Below are 13,533 nucleotides of genomic sequence, written 5' to 3'. Positions count from 1 at the left end.
CATATATATATATATATTTTCAAATTAACTATAGATGGGAAATCACTTGCCATCCAAAGATTTTCTACTTTTTCTGTGGAAAAATTTTTTTCTAAACAGAATTAAGAGCCCTTCATTTCACCCTTTTGTTCCCTTAATCCTTAATTTGTGCCTCTGCTAATATATTTCTTCATTTCACTCATCAAACGAAGTTTAGTCATCAATCCAAAACCTGTGCTAGGTGCCAAGTGTGCTGAGAAGATTAAGTCATGATCCTTGTACTTAATGCCTCATCAGAAGTGGGTACCATGAGGATGCATTCCTGTTTATATTTCTTTGGGGAACATAAATTTTAAAAATTCTTCCGTATTAACATTAATGATCACTGTCTTCACAGATCTTACATTTCTCAGGCATACACATTGTATGTTTAAAACTTCAATTCCTTTTGCTATTTACCAATATAATAAGCCCAAAACTCATCCTGTTAATAAGCAATGGATTCTACATCTAGGGTTTGCTTTTGTTATATACAATATGTGTTCATCACATATGAACTCTGTGTGTGTGTGTATGTGTGTGTATACAAAAACATGACAATTTCGCAGTGGACATTTCTGTCAAAGGGCAATGAATTATGAATCATGGTCATTTTATTAAATTTTCTTTGTTTGTTTATATTTTCCAAACTTTCTGTGATAAGTGCACATCTTTATGGAATACTTGCTAATCCACTCTATGCCTGAATACGGATATATGTTGGAAGAATTTCTTATGCTGATTTGGTATCTGATTTTTTTAATTTAAATTATGTTTTTTAGTGTACTCTATGGAAATAAAATCACGGAACTCCCAAAAAGTTTATTCGAAGGATTGTTTTCCTTACAGCTTCTGTAAGTATTTGATTGTTTCTAATCCATTGAACTAAATGTTATATTTTAGTCAGTGTACCATCTCATATTTTCATGGAAGCTTCAGAAAAATTTGACCCAGAATGACATAGTTTATTGAAATGGAGAAGATTAACATAGTGGAGCTAAAATTGTTGATGGTTATTTTTTTGAAGAGACAACGCTTCAAAGTTGTCCCCAGCCTGTCTCTCTCCCCCGTCATGAGTGTTTACATCCTGGCTGCTCTGTCTTTTAAAGCTTTTACAATCCCTGTCCTTTGTGAAACTTCTGTGGTTTCATTTAACAACAGTTGGAAAGGAGAGAGACATATCGATATGTTTATCCACCTTTATGCAAAGAATTTGCAGGAGTAACAGTTCCGGAATAACATACCCTAGCACAAAGATGGTGTACAGTAGGCCAAAACACAGCAGTAACACTCAAACTAATCCTTACTAAGAGAATTATCTGTAAATCCCTGGATTATGTCTTTAAAGACCACTTTGCTTAGACAGTAGCTACTTCTCCTTTGTCTCAAAATAAGTATTTACTATACATTTTTATAAGCATAAGACTTGACCCCAGGTGTTATTTTCAATGCTTATGTGAAAAGGAAATTGGAAAAAAAATATGTTCATATTAAGATGGTTGCTGTTGGATCATCAAATTCTGTAGAAATCACCAAACAATAAAAGTATGCTTTTTAGGGCACACACTGGCCTGGCCGCTGCGGGCGCAGAGATGAGTACGATGTAGTTACTTCTCTCAGTTAGTCCATAGTCTACTTTAAAAATTTTAAATTTACAATGTTATCTTCCCTTTTGGGTATATGCATTTTTTTGGCATTGGGGCTCATACCATTGATTTGATAAAAAATTATTCCTAATCCCACAAACTTCCCAAATGTAGATATTTTTTCTTACTTGGGAAACGTCTGTTCATATGCTCAAAAACAGGGATAATTGTATCCTGTTATCCATGTTTTAAGTTTATCATCCAGAATCATATTTTGTATCACAGCCCAGTTGACATGCACGTACACACAAAAGCGAAGCAAATTGTTAACAAAACAGCATTCGCCCTTATCATGAGCAATATTCTCCATTTTGCTCCATTGCTCTCTCCCACAGACCAGTGAGTCATGATAAGTGTTGATCTTAGTTACCTAATGACTTTATTTAGGTTTCAAATTATTTTTTTAACCCTTGCAACAGATAGCAAATATTGTTTCTGATCTTTAATAGAATGATTCTATGCACGTTCCCTCAGGCTAATGTTTTATCTCTATAATAAGGCTCATTTATGATCATTTCTCTACAACTAGGTGAGAACTTGGTTAAGCATCTTAGATCTGCTTGAACAGGTGAGGTATTAGAGAGAAGAGGTATAGGTAAATAGAAGGAACAAAATGAATTAGTGTCCAATAATTTTTTTCTCCCAATTTTTGGACCACATCTATTTAAAGTAAATATTAAACGCTCAGAACAGCACCTTCTTCCACTGTCTTCCGGGCTCCCCACCTTTTCCTTGTCCTAATGTCCTGTGCTTTAACTCCTCTCTTCAGGTAGCTGACAATTTAGGGAACAATTTAGGGACTTGTGTTGTGGCCTCAAGTGGGGAAGAATGGGATTAATCACTCTATACCTCAAACCAGGCTTCTAAGCTTTTAGGAAAGTATTATATAGACTACAGAGAAGGCAAAAAACTTTAGCTTCTGAAGGCAGATTAAAAAAAAAAATTGCAACAAAGAAAACACCACGAAGAAGTCATAGCATTGCATGTGCATGGAACACCTAAGAAAAGCAAGCAATTAAAACAAATCCTTTGTATTAGTTAGAGATTCTTGTGGTCAAAAGGGAAAACATTTCCGAGTGTTAGATAATAAGGCATACAAACCCAAACTACATAGTACATGGTTTTTTGTTTCGTTTCGTTTTGTTTTTGCGAGCTACTAAATATTTGTTAAAAGTCCTAAGTATCAAAGCACTGAGCTAAATGGTGATGGAGAGAAAGATATTTAAAAAAATGTCTTGCCCACAGAAGGCTAAACTGTCTTTGGGCAAAGTGAGCTTAACGTAAAATAGGAGACAAGACTAAATAACACCGAATAACTTCCTTTGGAACCTGGAAGAAGGGATACTTCAGTTGGACAGAAGTCAGATTCTGGAAAAGTCGGACCTTCTGTGAGGCCTTGATAGCCCATAAGGTTGAGTAAAGTGGGGAGCAGGACAAGTATATTCCCAAAGGTGAGTCCAGCATGAAGAAAAGCTCAGACACAACCTTGTACATCTATGAGAATGACGTTTGCCAAACCAAAATATTGATGTAGAATTTCGATAGAGTATAGGAGAAAAAAAATGAGTTTGTGGGATATTGTGATAAACCAAGCTAAATGGATATTTACAATGCAGGATGAGGGCCTTTAATATGGTAACGCATGGTGTCAATCTTCAAGAGGGTTATAAAGTATTCATTCAACAACAGATCTTTAGTGAGCACCTAATATGTGCTGGGTACGTGAGAAAGGTCAGGGAACAAAATATCCTTGCTGTCTGGAGCTTATACCCTTGGGGAAAAGACATGCAAATGACAGTCAGCAAGAACATAATATGTAAGGAAGTCGTATATAGTACAGATATATGTAGCTAGGAAAATAGAAAAAGTAGATCACAGTAAAGAATTTGAGAGTGCTAGAGGATGGGGAGGGACAGAGGCTGACAGTAGTGGAGAGCGTGGTCGGAGTAGGCTGAATTACGAAGGTAAGAGTTGAGCTTTCTCAAAGAAGCAGAATAATTCACCAGGTAGACATGGGGGAGGACATTACAAGCAGAAAAGACTGGCAAAGAGGCCTGTGTGGCTAGAGCGGAAGCAGCTAATCTATGTTTTAGAAAGTTCACTCTGTCTTCTGTTTTGAGAATAGACTGAACTTTTTCATAGTACAGCTCTAAGGACTAACGTTTGATGGCATTTTTTGTGATCGCCTTGACAACCAAGGCTGGATCTACTGTTCTACCTCTGCATCTTCCAGGGAATGTGTTTAATAAGTTCTTCTTAAGTAAATTCATGGATACTAGATTGAGACATTCCTTATTACAACCCTTGCTTTATCTGGTATAACCCCAGATCTTCAGCCTGTGATACATAAATTATTATAGTTAAAAGATTAGTGTTGAGAATTAAAAAAAATGTATTACTTGGTTGGGTTTTCTCAAGAAGGACAGAATCTTGCGGGTGAGTCAGGAGATGCTGCACTTTAATTCTACAACTGTTTGATCAAACAGACTGTTGAATGCCAACAAGATAAACTGCCTTCGGGTAGATGCTTTCCAGGACCTGCACAACTTGAACCTTCTCTCCTTATATGACAACAAGCTTCAGACCATTGCCAAGGGGACCTTTTCGCCTCTGCGGGCCATTCAAACGATGTATGTATATCAGGATTTGGATCAAAGTAGATGACTGTTGTTTTCACTCTGAATTCGAGAGTTCAGTTCATAGCATGTCATGTATAAAAGTGTTCTGTGTGTGTTTCTGAAAGGCATTTGGCCCAGAACCCCTTTATTTGTGACTGCCATCTCAAGTGGCTGGCGGATTATCTCCATACCAACCCGATCGAGACCAGTGGTGCCCGCTGCACCAGCCCTCGGCGTCTGGCAAACAAAAGAATCGGACAGATCAAAAGCAAGAAATTCCGTTGTTCAGGTAATTTCTCACTTCACGTGACATGTCCCCTGTGTCACCAAAAACAGTGGTTACATGAGACCTAGAGACAGCTGGCCTTCAGCTGAATTACCAAGCATTATAGAATCATATTTCTTTTTTCTTCTGTTCATAAAGAAAAGAAAATAAAAAGTATAAACACAATTCATATATCCCTCATATGTAACATTTGTTAACACGACGTAAAGCAGAATGAGTAGGCTACTGGCCAAGAAAAAAGGATGTCTGGATACTTCATACCGTATTCCCAGGGTTCAGACTTAATAGGGGCCTTTTAGCTAACTCAGAATACCTTTAAGCCTGTTCAATCTCATGTTTGTTGTATTAGTCTTCACTGAGAGACTTAAGATAATTAATCATGTTTTTATTTCTTGAGAAAGTGAACTGAGGCTTGGTTGCATGATTTGCTCAGGCTCAGAAGTAGAGGTAAATCTGATCCCTCGCTTCTCACTCAGAATGCTGTGTTTCTTCATTTTGCATTCTCTTATTTCGAATAGGACTGTGAGAATACCTTTTTTTCCAAAAGGCCATTTTTTACCATTTTGAAAATATTACATTTATATATAAAAAGCTAAATAGAAATGCATTGTATTAATAGTAACTAGAAAGCTTACTTCATTAAAGCTTACTGTTTGCTTTGGTCTAATCTTTTCTGTTCTCTTGTGATAAAATACATTCTATATGTTTTGGGAAGTATACTACCTAACTCTTTTAGGTGTATTTCACGTTTGGCAGTTAATTCATACTAAAAAGCTGATATCGAGACAAAACTGGTTATTGTCCATGGTTCTAGATGCATTTACTACTCACTGTCCATTATTGTACTGCTGTGAATATACATTTTTCACTTAATTATCTGTAGTAACTTGAGTCCATTCTTGGTCTAATATAACTCATATCTCTGCTTGCTGACATTCAGGTGCATCTTCTATTTTTTTTCTCTTTTTTTATTTAGCTAAAGAACAGTATTTCATTCCAGGTAGGTTTTGCTTGGTAGTAGGACTAACTGCAGACACCCTTTCCTCTCCTTATAAAATATAGCTTCTAAACTTTTGATATGCATGCTTTTGAAAGTACAGTGCGCACTCTGTAGATAGATTCACTTCTGCATAGATCACTTGTAGCTGTTTTCCTGAACACTTGACCGTTGCATGCAGCTTCTGATGTTAAACATATATGTTATTAAATTCCCACCTTTTTTTAACTTTTTTTCTCACTTTGGCATATTACCTAAATTTCTCACAGTAGCTAAAATGTTCGAACCTATGGCTTTCTACTTAAATCATTTTCTCTCCTTACCTTGTATATCTGATCTTTCAACCTGTTTTTAAAATATGGCTTATTGAGCTGGTTTTAAAGACAGACATTTCTGTCATCAAGGAGCTAGTTCTACATGAAATCAGTTATGAACACACAGAATTGTGTTTTCAATTATGAGATTTACTTTTTTAAAATGGGTTTTACACTAAAAAAGTGTTTCTTTCTTTTTGCTTGACTTTGCTTACTGCTGCTTCATTTTTTGTGCAAAAACAGCAACTTCCTAGTGATTTACATGCAGTTGCACTGTGTGACTTTACATTCTTGCATACCTGGAGTCATAATAAAACTCCCCCAAAACAATACTGACATCGATCCCGAAAGCATCAGAAGTTCATGAGCCTTAAGTGCTTTGAGTCATTTAGGCAGATGATGAAATCTTTCTTAGAAAAGTAATTGAAATGTTTTACCACTATAATCTTCACACTATCAAAGCTGATGTTTCTAGAACTAGCTCTTTGAAATATGTATCTTTTTGTACTGTTTCCTTGCCTGCCAGTTGTGTAAAAAGCCTCTTGATTTGTTTGTTTTAAACTATTATATAAGAATATATGTTAGTACTAATTGATTGGCCACATTTACCATCTGCTGAGTATATCCTAGTCTCTAATATATTTTAACAGCTGTAAATTAAAAAGTATTTATATAGTATTAGTGTCCAAAAATCCATACCTATTTTCTAGAGAACTCTGGGTTTTGTCTCTATTTTAAGGAGATATGTGTTGCTTGCCATTATTGAATTATAATTTGAATAATTTTACACGTTTAACAGATTTTGTTATATTATTTTGAGCTTGGTTGATTAATAATATTTTATATATTACATTGGCTGCATAAGAAGTAACCAATTGAAAAGAACAGTTGATTAGCTTTCACTGGTAATCTTTAAAATTCATTATTTTTACCCAATTATTAAGTAGAAAGTCATCTGGTAGCTATTACTTACCCCAAAAAAGTTATATTTTAAACACCAGCAGAACTGTAGGATAAAACATTAGTATTATTTACATCCTCAAATTATAGCAGTTAATATAATTGTTACCAAATTATTCAATATGTTACATTTAAATATACTTACTAACGATTTAAAAAATAATATCTTCAATTCACCAAATAAAGAACAAAAGTCAGATTGTTTTCATAAATTCTGATACAGTTTTGCCCGCTTATTAACAGCAGCCAAAATAAGTTTTGGAAAACACCTTTTATATCAGATATCATGGCTTACTTGTCAATTTCTGATCATTCAATTTATATTATTTAAAACAATAATTATAGAAGTCAGGACTCAGGAGAATTCTTTGGTCCTTTTCTCCCTTTCCCCCCACCCAAGGTTTTAATTAATATTTGAGCCTATCTAAAGGGGTGTCATGAAATAAGCATTATTGTCATTGCATTGAATGCAGATTATTTTAAATATAAGATATCCCCCTAGTGTTCCTGATTTTTAGACTTTGTTCCAAATATTTTCTTGTTTTACTTTTAAAACAAAAGCTTAAACCACAATACAACAGATTTTCAATAAATAATCATGACATTAATTCCAAATGTAATGAAATCATTATATTCGGCTTTGCAAACTTCTTACGAGATTCTGATTCCATTTTAACTAAGTGACATTATTCATAAATTGGAAAGGTTATTAAAAAGCGTGCAAGCCACAAGCTAAAGACTCATCCAAATGAGGATAGTCCTTGAAGAGCTCAATGATTAGGTTTTCACTTAATTTTACATGGTTACTTGCCTACCACCATGCTATATGGCATTCTAGACATGACAGACAACAACAAAGAAAATCTGTCTTGCAGAGAGTTTATCTTTTAAAGGAATTGACAAGAACTTAATCTGTGCTATGCATCTTGTATGCCATTGCTTTTCCTGTAAGACCACCATTAATAAAAGTTTACAAAGCATGACAATTTTTATCATACCATGCCATTCCCTGATAACTGCCACAGTAAGGAAAGGAGAAAGAGACCTTATTTTATATATATATACATATGTGCCTATATTAATCTTAATCGGGATTACTGTCTTTTTTTCCTTCTTGGTGATCTTTACTTTTGCAGGAGTTCACCATTTTGGCTGTAAGTAAAAGTGTCTGATCTGAAATGTAATGCCCTCCCTTTTCAATCCTGATGTACTTTCTTCTAGTCTCGATCTTTTGCGCCTTTATCATTATTATTATTATTATTAATTTTTTCAAGAAGAAAGCACAGATCTTTTGAGCTTCTCTGTTTGTCCTCGTAGCTCACCTCCAACTTCTTCCTGGATGTTGTTCCCGAAAGCTGTTGTTCCGTCCTGCAGTTCTGAAGGAACGGTGGAGGCGCCCTTCAGTGTAGCCCCTTCTTTGTGTTTCCAGGAAATCTTCGGTAGTTACACTCTGACTATGGTCCTAAGCATTCTATGGGAAGAATGCATGTCATGTGAACAGTACCACACTTCCAGAACGTCTGTAGCTTTTTTTCCTGCTTCCCTTCATCTTTCCTCTCCGTCTTACCCTTGGCCTAGTGGATGGTGTAGTGATTATGTAGCGAGATTTTCTGTTGTGCTTGATCTAACCATGTGGTTGCCAGGTATGAGGAAAACATGGTTCCGTCAAGCACCATGGAACGTCACGCAGCTTTCTACAGCATGACAAGCTGCTGAGGCTTAAATCAGGATTTACTTGTCTCTCTTTATAAAATCAAAATGAAAAAAAAAGAGGGCTTTTTAGGCATTTCTGAAGATTACGTGAGTGGGAGAAAATAATAAAAGACCATAGAAAATTTAAAAACCTGAGTGCATCTATTTGCCTTGAAAGCCCTAATTTAAAATGATACATAGGAATATGTTTATTATGGATACATTTTAAATTCCTGACTCTGAGAAAAAATAATCTTTTTCACAATTAATAGCCATTGTGTGATTAGCTGTCAAATAGGCTAGAATGGCTCATAACTGGATCAGCAGAAAGTACAGCTGTGAAAAGCTCATCTCTCTTACTGTTTTCCTGTCCTGTGAATCTAGTTACTCTTTTTTTCCAGCAAATTACAAGCCCTTGTTTTAACCCTCTCCTGACATCCATTGACCAAATTTCCCCCAAGTTGCCTCCCTGCTGCATAATCTATAGTTATCTTCCTTTTTTTCCTTCCGACAAATGAACAAACATTCTAACCTGTAGACTCAGTATTTTTTTTTTTTCCATTTTTTTTGGCTTGAATCCTCAATAGGTACAGAAGATTATCGATCAAAATTAAGTGGGGACTGCTTTGCAGATTTGGCTTGCCCTGAAAAGTGCCGCTGTGAAGGGACCACAGTTGATTGCTCCAATCAAAAACTCACCAAAATCCCGGACCATGTTCCCCAGTACACTGCAGAACTGTGAGTTCATCTCCCAGCAAAATCCAGGGTGGGAAGGAGGAAACGAACACATCTAAGTATTGGAATTTTAGTCTTGCCCTTTTATTCTCAATAATTGCAGTAATGTTAATGAACACACAGTGACATAACTCTTCTCTGTAGAAGAATATGTTAGAAGCTATCTTCCTTCACCTTTCTGGCCCAAGATGCAACTATAAAAATTATTTTATATCTTCCTTCACCTTTCTGGCCCAAGATGCAACTACTGGCTTTCGTTAACCATTGTCACTATAATCAAAATAAATAAATTTTACCTGAAACTTACTGGATTTCGTTAACCATTGTCACTATAATCAAAATAAGTAAATTTAAAAAAATTATTTTACCTCTCAAAAATTCAGTTAGCATTTAATAATACTACTAATAATAGCATTCATTTACATGTATTGCTTCAGCATTATTTATGCCTAAACCTATTTCTAAGCACTGAATAGATTTTAAGCATGTTTAGTCTTTACAGCAACCAAATAGTTTGCGAAGCACCATTTTTAATCTCTGTTAATTACAAATTCAATCTGAGAATCTTTTTGTAATCTGCTTTGCTACCTCACAGACACACTGCTGGAAGGATTCGATGATTATTAAGTATTAAAGCACAAAGGATAGTTTTTTCTGAACAATGTATAGCATAGCAGAAAATACTGAAAAGACAGAGTGTGATCAATTCATACTTTTCACCCTAACACAGGGCCTAGCACGGACTAGGTCCTAAAATACGTTTGTTGAATCATTTATAGATACCGTGCCCATGTATGGTTTGCCTTTACTGACTTTATTTATAAAAGTAAGACATTTAATGTTAGTGTTTTAAAAATCCAAGAAAAACCCAGTAAAATCTCATCATTTTCTGAATGTCTTAGCGATGTTTATGCATAGCACCATCTGGTATTTGTCATTAACTGCTTTGCATAGTTGGTTGTCTTTCTGTGCATGTGTAATCCTTTGTCTTCAACTAGATTATGGCCCCTTGACAACAGGGATTGTATTTTATAGTTTATCTCCCACTGTGCCTATACGCATGCCTGTTACTTAATGAATTTTAAGCAATTTGAATAATTGAAAATAATGGAATGCTTTCAAAGAGATGACAGAAACTAACTTCTCTATTTATAGTGATGCTTTTATTATTATTATTATTCCTGTTAATTCATGAAGCTATTTCATAGCCCTAGGACTTTTAGCAATGCATGGAGACCGTGCAATAAAAGCCCCAAACTCCATTTCTATAGTCATATAAGGAGTTATGCTTATTTCCAATAATACTACAAATAATAATTCAAATCATGTCTTCCAACATGATAATACCTTAAGAAGGCTTACTTATTAATCAAGAATTGTATTAGAAACTAGCATCTAATTTATTTTCAACAGAGGATATATGTGTGTTTTAAGAAATTATGAATTTTCTAACTTATACAGTTAAAAATCAGCACTTGGAAGAAAATACCTGATAAAGGATTTATATACAGAATGTATAAAGAAATCTTACAACTCAACAATAAAATAAAAAGTGAAAATGTACTTGACCCATTTAAAAAGTAGTCAAATTACTTGTATGAACGTTCCTCCAAAGATATACAAATGGCCAGTAAGCACATGAAAAATTTCTCAGTATGATTAGGCATTAAGGAAACAAATAAAAATCACAATGAGGTAACACTTCAAACCCACTAGAACTTCGTAAAAACAGAGAAACAAACAAATCAATACAAGTGAAATTGGATCCCTCGCCGGTGGGAATGTAAAATAACACAGCCCCTTTGGAAAACAGTTTGGCTGTTCCTCAAAGAGTTAAACATAGATTTACCATGTGACCCAGCAATTTCACAGCTATGCATATATCCAAAATAACTGAAAACATATATTCGTAAAAAAACTTGTACACGAATGTTCATAGCAGCATTATTCATGATAATCAAAAAGTGGAAGCTTCAAGTGTACAATTCAACAGTAAGGCATTTATTCATAGCAGCATTATTCATGATAATCAAAAAGTGAAAGCTTCAAGTGTACAATTCAACAGTATACACACACATACACACATACACATATATATATATATTTTTTGCATTGTGTATTCACCTCCCATAGTAAGATTTCTTTCTGTCACCACATATTTGACCCCTTTTACACCGTCTACCTCTCCCCTCCCGCCTTCTCCCCCACCCTTTGGTGACCACTAGTCTATTGTCCATGTCCATGAGTCTCTGGTTTTTTGTCTTGTTTGTTTGTGGTTTTTAGGTTTATAGTCCACATATAAGTAATATCATGTGTTTTTCAGCTTTTTCTGTCTGGCTTATTTTGCTTAGCATGATTATCTCGAGGTCCATCCATGTTGTCACGAATGGCAGCATTTTATCTCTTCTTATGGCTGAGTAATATTCCATTGTATATATGTACATTGTATATATGGTGACATTGGTTAACACAGTTTCGTTAACCATTGTCACCATAATAAAAATAAATAAATTTTAAAAAATTAAAAAATAAAAGGAGGTAAGATCTAATATGGATTGATATGAAAAGATGTTCAGGATATATATTTCTTCATTGTGGTAAAATGCATATAACATAAAAGTGAGCATTTTCACATATATTTGGAACATGTACGATCTGATTCAGTATGTTTAAATTTGTATATACGATTATACATTTTAATAGTCTGAGAACATATAATAAACTGGTAATTATTTTGACTTAAAAAAAAGTGGAAGTAACCCAAATATTCATCAACTAATAAATGGATATGTCCATACCATAGAATATTATTTGGAAATTAAATGCTGATATATAGATTAGATATAGATATATAGATATAGACATGCTGATATATAATGCTGAGATATATATATATGTACATATATATACACACACACACACACTAAACATGAATGAATCTTGTAAACATTATGCAAAGTGAAGAAAGCCAGCCACAAAAGACCATATTTTGCATGATTCCATTTATGTGAAATGTCCAGAATAGGAAACTCCATAGAGACAGAAGGTAAATTAGTGGTTGCCAAGGATTGAGGCTGCAGATTGAGAGTGAATACTGATGGATATGAGGTTTTTGGGGGGCTTGATGACTATGTTCTGGAATTAGATAGCAAAGATGGGTGCATAATTTTGTAAATATACTGAAAAACACTGAATTGTACAATTTAAATGGGTGAACTTCATGGTATGTAAATTGAATACTAATAAGACTGTTAATAAAAAAGAATTGTGGAGCAAGTGAGCAGGAAAAAATGGCCTAAAATGCTTTCTGGGGAAGGGGTAATCGTGAGGAAAAAGTTCGAGAAACTTTGTTCTACAGATTACTCAATGAGCTGCTTTTGATTATCAAATATTGATTTTCTTTACTATGTGCTTCTTAATATAATTTATTCTGATCATTAAAATTTGAGTAAAATGAGAGAAACATTTCAGTACAGTTGGCCCTCTGTAGCCTCAGGTTCCCCATCTGTGAATTCAAAAGGTGGAAAATATTGAAAAAATTGTTACTTTATTGCTGACGTGTACTGTATAGTTAGGCTTAAGATGGTTATATCTGTACCGAACATGTACAGAATTTTTTCCTTGTCATTATCCCTTAAGCGATACAGTATAACAACTATTTATGTAGCATTTACATTGTATTAGATATTCCATGCAATCTAGAGATGACATAAAATATACAGGAGAGTGAGTGTGGGTTATATGTAAATACTACACCATTTTATATAAAGGACACGAGCATCCATGGATTTTAGTACCCAAAGGGGACCTGGAACCAGTCCCCCATGGATATTGAAGCATGACTGTACTTACTGTAAATCTTTTGTTTTATGTGTCCTATATTTTGCTTTAGGATAATCATTAAATAATATTATAATTCTGCATGAGAGATAAAATTTAATCCCTTCCTGACCCTTGGTAATGAAACTCTTCTGCTTTTTGCTTTTTTTTTTTAGGCGACTCAATAATAATGAATTCACAGTGTTGGAAGCTACTGGAATCTTCAAGAAACTTCCTCAACTACGTAAAATGTAAGCCGTGCATTAGCCATCTTTTTAAATTTTCATGGTGTTTTGTTATGTTTTTCCCATCCTTGTGCAATTTATTTAGATTTCTTTGAAAATCGGAAAATATAAAAGAACCACAGAAATATCCATGCAGTGACTACCGGTGGCATGAATTTAGGGTAATCTCTGAGGAGAACCAGAGGAGTTGGCTTTTTTCCGTG

The 13,533-nt window shown here is 34.5% G+C and overlaps 1 protein-coding gene across 3 annotated transcripts in view; it reads left to right on the top strand.

The window, feature by feature from the left end:
- SLIT2 (slit guidance ligand 2) overlaps window positions 1–13,533 on the top strand; it is a 325,399-nt gene that overhangs the window by 234,020 nt on the left and 77,846 nt on the right. For 2 of the 3 annotated variants that reach the window (XM_015594878.1, XM_015594879.1), the window contains 5 exons: window positions 801–872; window positions 4,151–4,294; window positions 4,408–4,571; window positions 9,119–9,269; window positions 13,262–13,336. In XM_015594878.1, coding sequence (XP_015450364.1) covers window positions 801–872; window positions 4,151–4,294; window positions 4,408–4,571; window positions 9,119–9,269; window positions 13,262–13,336 — 606 coding nt within the window. Of the gene's footprint in view, window positions 1–800; window positions 873–4,150; window positions 4,295–4,407; window positions 4,572–5,544; window positions 5,569–9,118; window positions 9,270–13,261; window positions 13,337–13,533 lie in introns of all 3 variants that reach the window. The other variant, XM_015594877.1, reaches the window with a different exon arrangement.

This window comes from Pteropus alecto, unplaced genomic scaffold, assembly GCF_000325575.1.
Source record: "Pteropus alecto unplaced genomic scaffold, ASM32557v1 scaffold5, whole genome shotgun sequence".
NCBI classification, from domain to species: Eukaryota; Metazoa; Chordata; class Mammalia; order Chiroptera; family Pteropodidae; genus Pteropus; species Pteropus alecto.
This window is presented reverse-complemented; position numbering and strand designations above follow the sequence as displayed.